Below are 17,953 nucleotides of genomic sequence, written 5' to 3' on the forward strand. Positions count from 1 at the left end.
CATGTGTTGTTTCTTCTGAGTCAAACCGTAGCACACGTTACTTTTTTTTTTCAACCGTCGCAGATGACAAGGCGATGCAAAAAATACATAGCGATTGGATATGTTTTTATATAACACTCCCTTTTTCTCCATGCCTGGTTATGCAAACACTTGATTAGTGATTGGCTTAAAGCTATAATACTAGATGTCAATTCAAACTTACGCATATGCATGTGGACACACCACCAACAGATGAAATAAATATCTTTTATTCTTCACCGTCATTTTAATGAACACCGAGCTGTCGCATTACTGCGGAATTTGGCCAAAAACATTTAACGGCACTGCTGCATCGGTCTGGACCGACCATGCATAAAATCTCCCATGTGAAATAAAAATATATATATTAAAAAATTATACATACCACTGATATACAGATCTGATATAAACAGGCGTATTGGTCACAAACCAATTAGAATTAGAATTATAAACATGGCTTCTTTTACAAGACATACACGGACTTTAGAAAAACAAAAAAGGTACATACATTTGACTTTTTACATTTGTACAAGATTTTCATCGCCAGTGTCCTCCACCCATGCTGAGAAACGCTGGCTCCAGGAAATTTGGGAGGCCCCAACTGAGCAAAAGACAGTAGTAAAAACACCCTCACAACCTCATGAACCTAATACTGGCAAACGAGGCCATCTGACACTTAACATTCATTCACTTCTGTAAGAAACTTAGCAAACATGCAAAACAACAATGAGAAGGAATTGGATGTATGTATGTATACATATATCTACATATATACATATACTTAAATATACATACATTTGCATTTATATATGTATATATACATACACTCATTAAACCTTAGTGAGTTGAATATGCATCCTGGGTACATTCCGGGTTTAGTGTGACTGAATGTGGAGATGCCTCGTGTAGCACAGCATGTCGGATAGCGATAAGTGCTTTCAGAGGGACATGACGTTTAGTGGCTTTGAGTAACACCTAGTGGCTGCTGTTGAAAAACTCCAATCTGGTTGGTTAATCTGGCAATCTTTACGTGGACCTATGGAGACCGTCAGAGGCAGTTTCTGGTATGTGTGGGTGCCAAAGCAGGACCTGGCACAGAGCGCCATTCAAGGCAAGGACCGGCATCTGCGACAATTCCAGCAGCATCAAGCTTCAAATCACAACTAAACTAAGAGCAGGGCATGGTCAATGTGGCACATTTGATAAGATGGATGTGCACCTGTGGTGAAACGGAAGAGCTTTAGAAGCAGACACTGCGTTGCAATGGTTCCTGTTTGCTGGCAGGGACCTTAAAGGCATCTTAAGCCAGGTCAAGAGGCACAATCCGGAGTGTTACTGATAGCCACGCAGCTTGTGACTCGCCGCTGGAGGAAATGTTTCAAAATTGCTGATGAACAAAATGATTCATTCAATGTCTTAATTTGTTGTTTTTTTTCTGTTGTCTTTGTGACAGCGTCTGACATGGATGTGCTTAGCAATGTGATGTGGCAATGCGCGATAAGCCAGCAGCAAAGCTGAAGATCTGAGCAGGATTTGGTTTCATCCCAGGAGAAAACAAGAATGACGACTCACAAACTCATTCAGGCAATGTTGAGAAACAAAAAAGGCACAAAGTGAGATGGCGACTGATAAAGTGGGTGAGATGAAGGCAGGTGAGAGAAAGTTATCCGCATGTTTTTGTTTTCAAAGCAGCAGCAGGCCCTGGTCATCGAAGGCGGGAGACTACATTCTGGGGTCGGGTTCGCAACGTAGACACCATCCCGCAACACAACAGGATTCGTTTGAAGACAAAGCATTAAAAAACGGAGATGCTTCCCAAGAGTTCAAATCATCACAAGGGAGGACTTGACTTATTCCCACTTGAGAAATTAAGGTGCAAAATCAGAAGACTTTTGTCTTCTGCAGTTTTATACAAAGGCCCGGAAGCACCCGACCTTCTTCCTGGTCCAATATGGTTACAGCAAGGAAGCCCAGCTCAGTCCAATTGGCAGGAGGGCAGAAAGTTAATGTACGAAGATGTGCCTCAGCAGCTCATCCGCACACGGACGTTGCTTCGTCTCCACAAAGATACGTTTGAGGAACTCTCTGCAGTGGTCCGACACGTGGGCAGGTAATACGGGATTGGTGGGCTGAGTGGCAATCTTAAAGATGGCCGCCATGGCCTCAAACTCTGCCCAGGGGGGTCGCTGGGTCAGCATCTCAACAACAGTGCAGCCCACACTCCTGAGAGAAGAACGACACAGAAAAGCGCACGTCCTTCACTCGCATGCAATTTTCAATCCAAAAGAAACTGTACGGTCATTCTTTTCATCCAAAATGTTATTACGGCATTTCTTAACCAGAGGTGGGAGTACGTCACATATTTACAAGTCAGAAGTCTCAAGTCTTTAATTTTGCAAGGTCGTGAATTTGTTAAGGCAAAGTCCTGATCTTTGATTGGATGAGAAAGGAAGCACAAGCAGCAAAAGTTCTGTGTTACTGTAAACAGGAAAGACGTGTCCACTTCATGTGTTCAAGTCAAAGTCAAAGGAGTCTCAACCTGTCACGAATCCTCAAATTGGCGACGGGAGTCCGTCTCCCACCTCTGATGTTAACACAGCAACATGTCACATGTGGTCCTACCAGATGTCAGCCTTCCTGCCGTAGCCCTCACCACTGATTACTTCGGGGCTCATCCAGTAGGGCGTGCCGGTCACTGACTTGATACCCGTTCCTGACAGGCAAATGGTCTGCAGCCTGCGACTGGCCCCAAAGTCGCCCAGCTTTACGTTTCCTACCGAATCTCGGAGGATGTTGGCCCCTGAAAGACAACAACTTTTAAGCTTTCTTCCATCTCTCTTCTCCCAACAGAATAAATAAGGAAAAGCAAACAAAAACATTTTTATACCATGCACTATTCACAACTCTCCACTGTGTGTGAGATAATTACTTTTGGACATTGTGCACCAATGTTATATACAGGCTTGGTGAATAATAGATTACATGTACCGCCGTTGCCTAGTCAGGATACCCAAAAAATTAAAAATACATTACAGGTACATTTATTAACTCATTCACTGCCATTGACGCCTATAGACGTCAAAAGTTCATTTGAACTATTTCTATTAGTTTTAGTTCATTTTTCCCCACTTTTGTTAACAAGAGTATGAAAACCTAGAATTGTTTTTATTGTACATTAAGAAAAGATATCAAATTTGTGATTAATCGTGAGTTAACTAGTGAAGCCATGCAATTAATTATGATTAAAAAATGTAATCGCCTGACGCCCTTAATTTTTAGGAATCTTTTCTTAAATCGCGTCAGGCGATTAAATTTTTTAATTGTAATTAATTGCATGACTTCAATAGTTAACTCATGATTAATCAAAAAATTTATATCTGTTCTAAATGAACAGTATATTTTTTCTAGATTTTCATACTCTTGTTAACAAAAGTGGGGAAAAAATGTTAAACTAATAGAAATAGTTCAAATGAATTTTTGACGTCTATAGCCGTCAATGGCAGTGAATGAGTTAAAAAAAAAAGGGGATTCAGGGAGAGATATATCATCTAGCTCATTTTTGGAACAATGAACGTTGTTTAAAATTTTGAATTGATGAGATGTAGTAATATTTTAAGAATATCTATCTTTATATTTATCATACCTTTGATATCCCTGTGAACGATCATGTTGCTGTGCAGGTAAGAAACCCCCTCGAGGATCTGCCGGGTATAACGACGCGTCACGTTCTCCGTCAGTGCACCGTAGGACTTCACCTGGTCCTTTATGGAACCCTGCAGACACGGGACATCATCAGTAAAGCATTAACAAGCAATCACAGATTTGACAGAAACAAAGCACTCACTCCAGGCATGTACTCCATGAAGATGGAGAGCGTTCGCTCCATGGAGTCTCGCAGGCAGCCGTAGTACTGGACAATGCGTTCGTGGCAAAGGTTTTTCAAAAGCTGGATTTCACACTCCAACGCGCTCACCTCCTACTCAAGACAAAAGAACGATAAACGCATCCCTGCTCTGGATAAAAGATGGAAAAAAAAAATGGTGGACCGGCAATTCTGACCTTGCTCGTCTCCGGACTCTCTGGATCAAACTGGACCTGTTTGACAGCCAGTTCCCGTCCAGTGTCCGCGTCGTAGCATAGAAAAACACGTCCAAAGGCACCTTGCCCAAGGAGCTTCCCCAGTCGCCAGTTGGTGGGCGCGCGTGGAGCTGAATACAATGTGGGCAGTAACAAACTACAATTACATTTACTGACGTACATTTATTGACAACCTGCACTTCTAAGAGTAATTTTAGTACAGCATAAAATTAATTTTGCTTGAGCATTTGTGTTAAGGACAAAGTAGACGAGTGCTAGGGCTGCCACAAACTAGTATTTTACTAGTCAACATCGATAGTAGTCAACTAAATGGGTATGTAAATAGTAGCATAATCGACATTATATCAAACGTACAACGTAACCCGTGTGTGCTAATAATAGCTTCCAGACACAACTGTCCCTAAATCAAAAATGGAATTAGCCATCAGCCACACCGTGTTTCCTTTTTAGACGCTCGTGCATACCCGTGGTGCCACCATGAATGGCAAGCGAAATGCACCCAAGCTATCTGTTGCTAACAGCGGTTAGCCATTACACTGCGTTAGCCATCGCGCTTTTGTTGACATCACGGATGACCCGGATTTCAATTTTGCCCATGTGCAACACAGACGGGCAGGAAACGAGGCTGTTATGAGAGAAAAACTAAACGACTATTAATGAACTGTCGAGGATTTTGATCATCGACTAGACACGACTACATGTTGGCAGCACAGGTTGTGAGCACATGGGGGGCCCCAACCTTTTTTGAATATCGCAAACCCACACACCTTTTCCAGCCTGCCGTTTCTAACATCCTAACACTTTTTCTTGTCATACAATCAGTAGACATCACATCGCTCCCTCTGCTAGTCTTTAGCTTTAATTATTGGAAAATAACAGTACTCGTTCTCTAGTGCTGGGAGATATGACAATATCATTGTGACGACGATAAAAAAAATTCTTATCGTGTCATTTTTTTCCTATCGTGTCTATCAGCATTTGTCACTTGCAGCAAACAAAATAAGTGACAGAATGCTTGTTTGACAGACAAAAGCATTCATTTGCATGCTTATTTCACACAGCTGTGCCTATGTGGCAGCCTGAACAACACATACATAACAGTCAATCATGATACATAGTGGTAATACATTACAAACTTACGGTGCCAACTATCATCCACCCATTTGAAACGTTTATAGTCAATGAAAATTAATTAAAAAAAACAAGGTGGGTAAATTCAAATAACGAATCCTACTACTTTGAATAACTTAACTAAAACAACAAATTATTAACTAATTTGCACCCAAAATCGTATAAATATGTTATTTAAAAATATATATGTTTTAAGTGTCCCAAAAGATGTATTTATATGTTTTTGTGTGTGTGTGTGTTGTTGTTTTTTTATGCTAGAGAAGTGGTGGGCAAACTCGGTCCTCGAGGGCCGGCGTCCTGGAGGTTTTGGAGGTTTCCCTGCTGCAAAGCAGCTGATTCCAATCAACAGGATCGTTACCAAGCTTATGCAGAGCTTGCTGATGAGCTGATCATATATCAGCTGTGTTGGAGAAGGGAAACCTCCAAAACCTGCAGGACTCCGGCCCTCGAGGACCGAGTGTGCCCACCCCTGTGCCAGAGCATACAGATACAGACGCTCCCCAACTTACGAACCCCAATGAATGAATTTTTAAATAAAACGAGTTACGTTCCGAGCGATCGTTCGTAAGGTGAATTTGTTCGTAAGTTGCTTCAGTGCTATATTTTGTATTATAATTTATGTTTAAAGCCTATATAAGTATATTGAAAGTTTATATAAGTATGTTTAAGGCTTGTACAAGTAACCTGCATTGGTTTGTACTGAAAAAAACTTTTAAAATGGAGAGAATACATACAGTACTGTATGTTAGAGAGAGAGCGAGAGACACTTAATGGAAGAACACTTAGGAAGAAGTTGAGGGTCGAGAGAAGAAGATGAGGGTTGATGAGTATCTTCCTTGGAGGATTTACTAGAAACTGGCAGAAAGAAGCGATCCAACGACGATTGCACAGTTTCCTTCTTTTTTTCATCATAAATGATGCGGTAGCACTGTATGGCATCATTCGATTGATTTGCAACCTTTGTGCAACGTTCAATATTTGGGTCTTGCTGCTCGAAGAGTGCGATGGCTTTATCTATGAGCGAAAACACTCGGAAAAAGGCGCGCAATACAAAATCTAACTTACAGCATCTCTTTCTGGACATTTTCCGACACACGCGCAGACATGTTCGTATGTACCGTTGTTCGTAACTCGAATGTTCGTAAGTAGGGGAGCGTCTGTATATCGTGATATAAAACAGCCTATATCGTGATAGAATCATTTTTCCACATCGCCCAGCACTATCTTACTCAAGTACAATGTTTGGCTCCTCTACCCACATCTGCATGTGATCAAGGTGACAAAAGGAAGCTGAAAAGGAAGCTTTGTGATGTGAGAGTGAGAACTTACAACGGCTAGGCGGGCTAATGTCCATGACCGACAGGGTTGGGGTGCTCGACTGGCTGGCCTCAATGTCACTTCCCCTCCGCGGCCGCCTGGCAGGCCCAGCGCCATCTTCCAGGTCGGGGGTGAACACGCTGCTGCCGCTGCTGGTGCTGGGAGACTGCTCGGTGGGACTGAAGCTGACAGGTGAGCGGAGACCATGTGCCTGCGTTCGCCGAGCGCGGGGGAAGGTCTTCCTCCCTGATGCACAAAACGAGAAGCAGAATAGGTGTCGTGCTTTCGTGGTCTAGTGTTTCTGAGGAAACCAAAAGTGAATTCCAACCGTCGCTGTAATCTTGTAGGCCGAAAGGAACGCCGTATCGCCGAGGGTATGTGCCTCCTTTTCCTGACTTGTCAAAGACTGGGATGTCGTACTCTGGAGAGGAAGGGACACGATGAGGAGCGCTGTTCATGACAGAAAGTACATCACTAGGTTGTCTCATGTGAATGCATTTGAACCAGTTGGCGGTTAGATAATAATGGCGTTCCCAATCACATTTTTTGCACCCTAATCCAGAGGTCAGCAACCTTTACTATGAAAAAAAAAAAGCCATTTTAGGCCAAATTACCAAAAATCTTTTTGGAAACGCAAAACATTTGAACATTGTGAAGAACAAAACAGTGTGTTAGTCTAATTTACTGAGGGGCCAAGAGCTAATAAATACCAGAAAAATAAGCAGCATCCAATACTTTGAGATTCATTTTCTTTTATCTTACGTCTTTTGGTTTTTCTGTTGTAATTTTTCATACCTTTCTATCAAATTTCTGACATTTTTGGCAATGTTATGGAGATATGATGATTTTCCACCTCTCTTTTTTGGAATGTTTATGTCTATTTGGCTTTTTACATTTAACCTGCCTTTTTTGCTATCACTTTTCTGACATTTTTAGCAATTTTGTGGACATTTTATGGTAATTTTCAGGATTTATTCTTTAGTTTGTGGACATTTTATGGTCACTTTTTGAATGTTTTTTCTTGACATTTTCGGGGAATTTTATGAACATTTTATGCACATTTTTTAGCTTTTCCTCTTTCTTTTTGGACATTTTAAGTTGTTTTTTTAATATATATATATATTTATTATTATCTACCTTTCAGCTTTCTTTTTCTGCCAACTTAAATTTTTGGGCTCTGACATTTAATTATTATTTTTAAAAATATATATATTAATTTCGTTTTTTTTTTTTTTTTTAAGAGTTCCGCAGGGAGCCACAGCAGAGGGACTAAAGAGCCAAATGTGGCTCCAGAGCCACAGGTTGCAGACCCCTGTCCTAGTCCATCAACGTCATCTGGCAAGATATATATAATTGGCAAGAGGCCAATCTTGGCCGGCATGTTGCCGACCACTGATGTAATGGTGTGAAATATAATATAATACACACACACACCTGGAAAGTCCTGATGGTTGTCAGGGTAACTCTGTGCTCTTGGCATCCTTGACTTTGGGTATTCGCTGTTAGACAAGGAAGGGTCTCTTCAAGAACCACCATTGCCCATCATTCTAGGCTGATTAAACCAGAGTATCTTTACCTGTCTAATGGGCTGTCTAAAGAAGGACAACTTCCAGAAGCAGAGTTCTCCGGACTGCTCATGCTCAGTGGGTCAAGCATCTGAGGGGAAAGAAAAAGAAGCACCACTAATACTTCCTGTGTGTGGAAAAGTGCAATTTTTCCAGACAGGAGGGGCACCTGGTCCATGCTCTCTGGAATGAACTCTCCTTCACTGTTGATGCTTGTGAAGGAGCCATTCCTTGCCACTTGCTGGAGTGCGTCAGGAATGTATCCGGGTGGAGGAGAGCTACGGTCCGTCGAATGGGACCCTGAGCCAAGAAGACACAACAGTCATGCTAAAAGAATGAAATCCCTATACATATTGAAGAGGGAGTAGGGAATAATTGAATGATTCCAAACACAGCTATTGTCATTTTTTTTCACCTAACGACGGAAGCACGCTCTTCTTGTCTGTGACTCTAAATCCTGTGTTGTCCAACTCCTCGCAGGAATGCAGAAGGCCCACATTGCAGGAAGAGTTCTGGAAAAAGAAAGTCAGGACAAACAAAAATTAATTGAAAAATAATTGTGTCTAGAGGTAAAGATCAGCAATAGACTCAACCAAAATGACCTGCGAGGAGATCTGCAGCACCAAGAGGATCTTTAGACTCTTCATGTGAACGCTTCGATCTAGCAGCTCTACCGCCTTGTCCAGGTCGTCCTGAACAGTAAGTGGAATCACCAGCTGCAGAAAACAAACAGCGAAATGAGTGATGGTTTTTGGTATTTTGACCATTTTCTGCAAATAAATGCTCTATATGAGAATATTTGGGTCTTAGGGTACATGTTAGTAGTAGGTTAAAACAAAAATGTTCATTGTACTTTGTATAAATAGCCAAATCAGAGAAATGGGTCATTTTGCAATTGTTACTTGTTGTGTTTTTTCCAGAGATATATATTGGTTTATACAATAACTCCTATCTTTATAATTTTATATATATCTATGAGTAAAAAGAGAAATGTGGAGTCTTTCTATCACCAAAATCCATGAGTGCAGTCTCTGAATGGGGTTGTCATTTCCAATAGCCTCTCAAATATTCACACGCTTTTTTTTTTTTAACCACTTGCACTTCCACTTCCTCTCTGTCTATTATAAATGTAGTTACAGTGGCCAGGGCAACCTGTATTTTCGTTGACAATGGGACCATGTGCTAATATATAGTCCTTAAAAGGTTGTTTCGCAATAAGAACACCAGGGGGCGCACTTTTTCCATTGCAACAGGTGCGCGAGTTTGGCCACCTCACTCGGTGTGCAGCTGGATTTAAATGACACAGTATCACGGTGAATAATAGTCCCGGCTATACCTCGTTGTTGCTATAGTGAAGGTCCATCGTCTGACCAAAAGCCACCTTTGCTTTATCCCTCAGGTCGTCCAACTTGATGGGGCGAGAGAATTGCAAAATCCTATACAGATGAACGGGAGAGGTCAAGGGGTGCACAGTAAAAGGAACATCGGTTACAAAGCAAGCCTGAGCTTCACCTCTTCTCTCCTTTAAATTCGAATTTCACTCTGACGTCGTTCTGTCCCAAACACAAACAGTGAGAGAAAGACAAATGTCAGACAAATGTAAGATTGTCTTTCATGCATTTTTAAGGTGCAGTGCTTCACAGCCTTTATTTCACATGGGCGAATTTGTACGCTACACCACAAAACAAAAAGTACTTGTATATACTGTACGATACATTGGAAACTGAGCTTGTCTCAATTTACTCACAAACTTACTGGCCTAGTGTGAAATCTGAGTCTGTTTAGTTGAGCACAAAGCTATTATTCTGTTCTATGAATGGCAACAAACAGGTTAATTGTATGCTCTGCCATCTAGTGGCATTTAATCTACAGGCCTTAAAGTAAAAAAAAAAAAAAATCCTGAGCCTTAACTTTTTCCGGGGAGCGGTGGTGCAGTGTCCAACGTGCCGATTTGTTGTTCGACCGACATCAAGCAATTACTATTCAATTCGTGGCCGTGGATGGATTGGGCATTTGGGAAACTCATGAAATTCCCGATGGCCAGTCCACCCCAAGCGTCAGGTCATCTCTTTCATTATCCATTTATATTATGTAAAAGTATAGCACTGCGGGTTGCTGTCCCCTCTAGTGCTGCATCTATCGAATACTTTGGTATTCAAATATCCTATGAAAAATTATTTTTGAATAATCGGGTATTTGGATAAAGAATAATATTTCCGCGTGGTGAAAGAACAATTATGAGTAAAGAAGACATTAATAATATATTTCCACTTACTAATGATCGACCAACTTTCATTTCTAGATAATAAACTTATTTTTTCTTTTTTCTTTTAACTTAAAATTTAAATTTTGCTTTTGTATTTGGATAAAGAATAATATTTTCGCGTGGTGAAAGAACAATTATGAGTAAAGAAGACATTAATAATATATTTCCACTTACTAATGATCGACCAACTTTCATTTCTAGATAATAAACTTATTTTTTCTTTTAACTTAAAATTTAAATTTTGCTTAAAGCCACATTATTTTCCTCTCTAGAAGGTTAAGGGAGATTTTAGAGAATGACCTTCCGTTAAATATTAGGCAACATCCCTCTCTACCCACTCTTAAAACACATCTTTGTTCTTTGGCGTTTGACTCTGCATGAGACTCATCATTGTTTCAATGTTTTACGGCGCCTGCTGTATTGTATTATTTATTTATTTACTTACCTACTTGTGTTATTTTATTGACTTATTCATTTACCCACTTAAGATAATTATTAATTTATTTTGTGTTATTTTTGTCTTACCCGTCTTTATTCCATGACTGATTTTTACTCCATGTACAGCACTTTGCATGAAATGAAATTTCGAGTTGAAGTAGTTTTTGGTCTGTGAGACAAAGTGACGTCAGAACCACAGTTGTGATTTTGCCGACCGTCAGCTGCACAATTGAGTGAACACGGTTTATTAACTGATCTCTAGGAACGGCAACTGTGTCCGGCTGTCAGCATCAAAGTGTGCAAATGATCCTGTCGATTAGACAGCCTTTGAAAAGTAGTCCAATAGCTACAGCCGCTAGTACCGTTAGCACGCCAAAACTGTAAACGCCCGAAACACTGGCAACAGGCACCGTACAATACAATGTCAGCCTAATTAATTCTTCTTTTAATGCCCTTAGTTGGCGATCGAACGTGATTACTGTACGAAGTTGTTTTGTTGACTTTGCTTGCAATAGTTTATGCCGGCATAAGAACGGCAGGCAACGGCAACGTTCCGAAGGACGAGTCAAGTCATCCGTTGCGCCGCGACTGGCAAAACGGTCCCGGGAAAAACTTCAAAATAAAAGAGTTTCTTGGCATTGCGCTCCACATAACACTTTCTATGGGTAGGTTTATGTTGAAGTTTGCCTTCTCTCCGCATTGGCGGTGTTTTGCCGGACGTGTCCAATATTCCCCACATGTAAACTTCGTCGGATTTGTCATTGCACTGGTGGCTCTTACGCCGGAAATCCGGAGTCCTTTAAGTCCTGAATCTAGGAAACGGCCGCCAACAAACCCAAAATCTACACTGAGCACAAAGCTTACCAGGTTCTTGGGCGAGGAGGCTTTGGGCTTGGCCAGGTCCGAAAGGAACCCGGCAGGACGGCTGGAGCGGTGAAGTTCTGCCAGGTCCTGCATGATTGACTGCAGCGCCTCCTGCTCATCTGCTCATTCATTTGGCACACAAGCATAAAAGGAAGTTAACAACGTAAACTGTTTGTCTTGTCGCAAAGGACATTGAGACAAGAAAAAGTGTTGGCGAATGTCTTTGTGACAGTTTGAGACCTTAAACGAACCCTGACAAGAAATCAACATTGGCTACATTCGCTGCTCAGTGGGATAGGGGCTTAAGAACTTGTCATGTAAATACATACATACCCATCATAATGACACAACCTTTGACCCAAGAGGCCAGGAAATAAGTTTCTCCCATCAAAGGGATTCCTTCCTCCTGTAAGACAAGTTATGACAAGAAGATGAGCACAACTGACACTCAACATTTCTTCTTCATGCAGCGCCACGTTAACCTGCAAGCCGTTACTGTCCAACCCCCCCAAAAAAACGCACTCTCAAAATCTGCACATTTTGCGAGATGTCCGAAAAAGCAAAAGTGTTCTACCGGATCAGCAATATGATCTGTGGGCATCGGGCAACAAGTCATGGATTCACTTGCCACAAGTTGCTATCACATTAGATAGCCGCATAGACAAAGGGCACACACGCAAGTGGGAAACTGTCATTTTTTTGCGATGATCGAATTTGAAAGCATCGTGCAGCATTCGATGGCCCTTAAAGCAATGAATCCAAAAAAGTGTGTAGTGAGAGATCATCAGGTGTGTTACAGGAATATATTCAATTTCACTTAACTGATCCTATAGTTATTCATTTACAAATTTTGCATCATTCTTCCCATCCCTGAAGAACACTCCCTAGACAGATGCCCTATCTTGTCCACCTTCAAATTCTTTCACAAAACCCACTTCTGCAATGCTTTTGTTTCCTGTTAACATGTTTTTTCCTTTTAATGCATTCCACTGTAAAAAATTCAAGTACTTTGAAAGGTGCTCTAAATAAAGATTATTATTATTGTTATTATTATCTATGTGTACAATGTGTAATGACGGGTAGTACAAATTAAATGTCTTCCATTAGATGACAGGAGGTACATAACTGACCCGTGAAACCACTTTTTGTGTCATTTTTGCTTAGTGTTGTGCAACTTTGACTCAGTAAAGGCTGTGAAACTGCATTAGACAGCCTCATCAATGCTAACATGCCCCATTCTGTGAAGTGATAGGCAGTACAGCACAGTACAGTACCAACCACCATGATATCCTCAGGTGTGCTGCGGGAATTTATCCAGTTTCACCCCTGAATTATTATTTGTAAATAAAGTGTCGTTTGATCAGCCATTTACGCCAGCGACGTATAATGACAGAAGGTACCAAATTGACCTGTGTACTGTTGGTGACATTTTTGTTCAGTAGTGTGCGATAGGATTTTTCGAATTCAAATATGCACCTTTGTTCAATAAAGGTTTTGAAACACTACAGCACATTACTTGTTACTACTGACAACAAACATTGCAGCCGTGATTATGGCCTGCTTTGCAGAGAATTAGCCTCCATGCTACATGGACTAGCGCGGCTTGATTGAGCCCCCGGCTCGTTAACACATTCGCTAATTAATTCCAAAGCAAAGCGGCTACAGATCATGTCAACCCACAACATACAACGGCGTACTTGTAACTGGCAAGAAAGCTAAGCGATACTCTTCGCTATGCAGCTTAGCTGTCGGGCCAGAGAAGTTGTCAAGCTACGCTAACGTTAAAGTGGACGAATGGGGAAGCAAGCCATTGCACGGTCGTGTAGGGAAACGCGGTTGCAATAACACTCGGCCGTCGTGCTCGTATTTGATATATCTTACCTGGATGGAACGGAATTTACGGCTTCATCCACAGGGCCGGAGCCTCGCGCCCCGAGCCCTGCGGAGAACCGATGCCGAAGTTTGGCACCGAGCTGACAAGTTCGCTCGAGAGCTGCTCGGGACACGACGGCGAGGCCCTCGGGCTGTCACTTTAGCCCCGTCTGTCCAGGAAAACGAACGTCGAATGTAGCATTGAACCTACGATCGAGTCCCTTCTCTGTAGAATAATTTCTGATTAAAAAATATATATAACGAAGTTACTACACAGCTGCGATTTTATGCTACTTATCGCCGTGTTGGCTGACTACGATAGCTTTTGCTTGCTGTGGCCTTAACAGCTTGATTGTTGCTAGTTAGTGACGGAAGTCGCTATACTTTACTAACAAAATAAAGGTTTTTACAACGTCGTATAATACGAAAGATTTTTATTTTGTAGCCAAACAGAATGAGTCAATGTTTATTATAATAGCACACTTGACATGTTATAGCCTTCGACCTCTTTGGATGAAAGTACCAAAACACAACCAAAGATTAAGAAATAATAAAAATGAAACAATATTACACTAAATAGAACTCACAACCTGCAAATATGAAACAGTATGTCAGTTAACAAAATGAAGAAGGGGTGGGGATTACATTACAGCAAAATACATGGCATCCATTTTCTGAACCACATGTAATTTCTAAATTAATTCCTTTTCAGTGTTTTAAAATTACCCACATTTTCACACACATTACGAGGATCTTGACTTAATATGCCCAAACTCTTCCGAAGCACTTGTTCTTTGACGAACAAGTGATTCTTATTTTGAAAGTATATCGTTGCCGTGTCTTTTTCCCCCGTGCCCGTGACATTCAAAATAAATTTTATTTCGAAAGTGTAGCGATGGTGTTGCGTTATTTCCGTTTCCTGTGACTCACATTAACAACATCTCGTCCGAGATAAGCTAAGTGTGCTTATGTGAAAGAAAAGCAACATTTGCTAACCAGTGCTGATTTTAATATTGCATTTTCCAGAGAGGGGAAACATGTCAGATACGGTGAGATGAAAAGATCCACTAGCAGTTGTTGATCTGTACTTACGCGTAAGGCAAAACAAGACACCGTGGTGTTTAGTGGCTAACTTTGTATCTTGTGCTCTGGAATGCTAACTGTTAGCTTACATATCTAGCTAGAGGCCCATCGACCCTCAAACTTCCTAATTGCAATTTTCGCAACGTGTATTTTTAACGGTAGTTTGGAATACAACCTTCCGCGGCGGTTTTTGCCATTGTCTGTTCGTTCTGAGGGTCGTTTGTGTTAACTTTTTACGATAGCAACGTTTAATAGCGCATTCGTTGTAATTTTGTAGGAGACAAAACCATCGAGCCAAGACTGTGGCGATAAGAAGGATGGGGAGTACATCAAATTGAAGGTGATCGGTCAGGTAGGAGATGTTTGAAATCTTGTCCAAATGGTGAAATTTGGTTTTGTTGGTTTCCATTGTCCGATTGACAACGTTATTGTTTAACACAACCAATTTTGGTTCCACAGGACAGCAGTGAAATTCATTTTAAAGTGAAGATGACAACGCATCTGAAAAAGCTGAAGGACTCTTACAGCCAGAGACAGGTTAGAACTCGCACAGTATATCAGGACCTCAACTGAAAGTAAAATTGAATTGAACAAATCACACGCCACTTTATCGTTCAATACATTGTCGTAAACAATGATTTGTTCTATATTCTTTATTCTGTTTATTGGTATTTTCCTTATTTCTGTTTAATATTTATCTTACTTACAGAGTGATAGAAACAGGACCTAAAAGTTTGTGTGTGTTGCAGGGCGTCCCAGCAAATACACTCAGGTTTCTGTTTGAAGGTCAGAGAATCGCAGATAATCAAACTCCAAAAGAGGTACTTGCATTAAAATTGATAAACACTTTAACATTAGGTTCACATTCGAGGCATCTTGCTGAAATATAAACGATCTTCTCTCCACAGTTGGGAATGGAAGACGAGGACGTCATTGAAGTATATCAAGAACAGACAGGTGGAGTTTGGAACGATTAAACTTGTTTTGCATTTATTTTTTAATTTTTATGAATGCATTTGTTCACTTTCAAACCATCTGGATCAAAATTATGTGGGCTTCCATGCATCGTGACAGAAAGGGGACTTTGGTGGGGTTGGAGGTTGCAGGAGTGCGTATGTGGTTAGCATTCCAATGAGGATTTATTTTTACGGGAGCTTTTTTGGTTTCAACTCTTTTAAAGAAGCCATGTCCTATAATGTCACATACACAGATTCTACAGCAACAGCACCAGGATGTAAAAATGCAGCATGTAACTAAATGACATACAATTTTGATGTACGTACTTTTATTTTGAGCATTGCATTTCCCTTGTACAGAATTGTAAAGACCAACTGTTTGCTTCAAGAAAAAATGTTTGTCAAGGAGACCACTGTCTACATTGAATTTGCAACTGTTTCCCATTGAATAATTTGGTATTGGTATTGAAATAATTTCAATGATATTTGTTTTTATACTAATGGTATTTGTGGTTGTACATGTTAATGTCAGTTTTAGAGTGTTTGATAACGCCATGTTTACCTCTTGTGTGGTTTACTGCTCATATTGAAATATTTCATCATGTAAATAAATTGCTTGCTGCATCCTTTTGGACACACTGCTGTGGTGGGAGCTTCACTCGTTGCTTCTGAAATCTTACATTCAGTAGTGTGAAGTTTCTGGAAATGAATCGTCTTTTGCACACTCAGGGATTAACAGGTGAACGTCACATCAACCGCTTCTCCAACAGCAATGTCCAAGATGATGATCCAGTTGGAAGGTTAGGCTCTCTCAGACACTTGCGAAGCTTTAACTGGAGTCCAAACATTGCTAGTTCTTCTTCAGAGGAACCTTGCTTGATACAGATGGTTTGACATTCTGATGAGCATTTTTTTCCAAATAAAATATTTATGAACGGACAAAGCAAGATCTTGTATCATTATCTTTTGTTTGTATTAAATATCCCTAACAAGTTCAGTAGAGTTAAATGCTGGGTTATCATTTTCAACAGATCTGTCACATTGTGACCCCATTGGTGAGTTCGTTGATCGACAAAACCCATATCTACAGAACATAAGTCCAGACAATACCATTAGGACCATGCCCACCATTCCCACTGCAATGCCACATCGCACGTGCTGAGAATCCGGAGCACGGGGCATCTTGAAACCAGGGGGGAACGCGATGGTCTGATTGGACAAAATTGAGCTCAGATTCCATGCGAGGGGCAAGAGAGACATCCCAGAAGCTGACAAGAACAGTGCTCCAGTGATTAAAAAGCAGGTGGCTGTATTTTTCTCAAAGCTAAAGTAGGCGTTCCTCAGGGTGTAAACGCCACCATTGTTCCCCACCAGCAGAGACAGGAGCATGAGGACTTGAGCTGCCGCGATCTCGGGTGGTGTGGATGCCTCTTTTTTTTTTTTTCTCCTGGAGAGCTCAGTATTATTCATTTGGTAATTTTACCGATTTGACATGTCATCATCATTGCTCTCCTTTTTTTTATTTTTTTTTTTGTGTATGTGCGTGCGTGCAAGTGAGTGTGTATTCATTAGTTCACCTAAAACCTATTGAGAAAAAAAATCACATACCGTTCACCTAAACCGAACACTTCCAGCCAGAGTCGTGAGGCCGTCAGAAAACCCGAGGAAGAACCAAAGAAAGGAAAGTAGAAACCATGATGGTGTGTACGCCTCTGACAGGCTGATAGACCCCGCAGTGCCTGACCATGAAACCGGGCCTCACCTGCGTGTGCATGTTGAAGCAAGCCGACCCAGGCGACCCAGGCGACCCCCGACCTGATGACTTCGCTGTCGTACACCAACCAAACCCTCCACTGGACCAGCCCGAGGGCTATGGCAGTTAGAATCCAACCTATGCAACCCAGTCATAAGGCACAGAGCTGAGAGTGAGAGCGGCTCATAACCAGTGCACAATTTCACAAACAAATCCACATCAGGAGAATCCTAGGTCATGTCATCTTTTGGACTCCAGCCTAAGATGATGAACACACAGAAGAATGAGGAAAGTAAACCCTGGAGTAACATTCTAACCTCAAAATGGTTCTGAATGTGGAAATCTGCTCAGCGCAGGGGCAAAGCTATTCGAGTGGGATACAGGGCCAACCAGACATTAAACCGGTCAGTTATTTTAACGCACCTGCTTTCTTGGTCCCTGTAGAACATCTCCAGACTAAGTTAAACTTCCTTGTCCTCATCCACTAAGTCTTTTTTTTTATCTCCATATTGCTGCTGGCTGTAAATGATTTACAGTGCCTCCTGTTATTGTGCTTTTGCTCAGCTTATCAGTCATACACAGCACTACACTG

At 41.2% G+C, this 17,953-nt stretch overlaps 2 protein-coding genes and 1 pseudogene across 2 annotated transcripts; 1 reads left to right on the forward strand and 2 right to left on the reverse strand.

Moving 5' to 3' along the window:
* Positions 1-232: 232 nt before the first annotated feature.
* On the reverse strand, positions 233-13,921 carry map3k2 (mitogen-activated protein kinase kinase kinase 2). Its single transcript, XM_077583836.1, has 17 exons — positions 13,579-13,921; positions 12,031-12,103; positions 11,698-11,816; positions 9,642-9,682; positions 9,466-9,565; positions 8,732-8,845; positions 8,545-8,641; positions 8,299-8,429; positions 8,141-8,220; positions 7,999-8,063; positions 6,893-6,985; positions 6,577-6,810; positions 4,078-4,226; positions 3,863-3,994; positions 3,662-3,791; positions 2,641-2,818; positions 233-2,241 (listed from the first exon to the last, which is right to left on the reverse strand). Exons 2-17 carry the CDS (start codon positions 12,083-12,085, stop codon positions 2,022-2,024), a joined length of 1,938 nt encoding a protein of 645 aa, XP_077439962.1. The 5' UTR covers positions 12,086-12,103; positions 13,579-13,921; the 3' UTR covers positions 233-2,021.
* A 560-nt stretch (positions 13,922-14,481) lies between these two features.
* On the forward strand, positions 14,482-16,242 carry sumo1 (small ubiquitin like modifier 1). The gene is made up of 5 exons (XM_077572023.1): positions 14,482-14,618; positions 14,930-15,004; positions 15,112-15,189; positions 15,402-15,473; positions 15,561-16,242. The coding sequence occupies exons 1-5, from the start codon at positions 14,607-14,609 to the stop codon at positions 15,627-15,629; spliced, it is 306 nt and encodes a 101-aa protein (XP_077428149.1). The 5' UTR covers positions 14,482-14,606; the 3' UTR covers positions 15,630-16,242.
* A 69-nt stretch (positions 16,243-16,311) lies between these two features.
* On the reverse strand, positions 16,312-17,548 carry LOC144060306 (claudin-34-like; annotated as a pseudogene).
* Between the last annotated feature and the right edge of the window lie 405 nt (positions 17,549-17,953).

Source organism: Vanacampus margaritifer, chromosome 1, assembly GCF_051991255.1.
Source record: "Vanacampus margaritifer isolate UIUO_Vmar chromosome 1, RoL_Vmar_1.0, whole genome shotgun sequence".
Classification (NCBI taxonomy): domain Eukaryota; kingdom Metazoa; phylum Chordata; class Actinopteri; order Syngnathiformes; family Syngnathidae; genus Vanacampus; species Vanacampus margaritifer.

What these genes read in the sequence shown, in the direction of transcription:
- map3k2 (XM_077583836.1), bottom strand. Translation starts at nt 12,085, where the DNA reads ATGGGAGAAACTTATTTCCTGGCCTCTTGGGTCAAAGGTTGTGTCATT. An exon ending in GAGCGTGCTTCCGTCGTTAG is followed by an intron (nt 8,430 to 8,544) that starts GTGAAAAAAAAT and finishes TTCTTGGCTCAG; the next exon opens with GGTCCCATTCGACGGACCGT. An exon ending in CATTAGCCCGCCTAGCCGTT is followed by an intron (nt 4,227 to 6,576) that starts GTAAGTTCTCAC and finishes CATTGTATTCAG; the next exon opens with CTCCACGCGCGCCCACCAAC.
- sumo1 (XM_077572023.1), top strand. An exon ending in ACTCTTACAGCCAGAGACAG is followed by an intron (nt 15,190 to 15,401) that starts GTTAGAACTCGC and finishes TGTGTGTTGCAG; the next exon opens with GGCGTCCCAGCAAATACACT. An exon ending in ATAATCAAACTCCAAAAGAG is followed by an intron (nt 15,474 to 15,560) that starts GTACTTGCATTA and finishes TTCTCTCCACAG; the next exon opens with TTGGGAATGGAAGACGAGGA.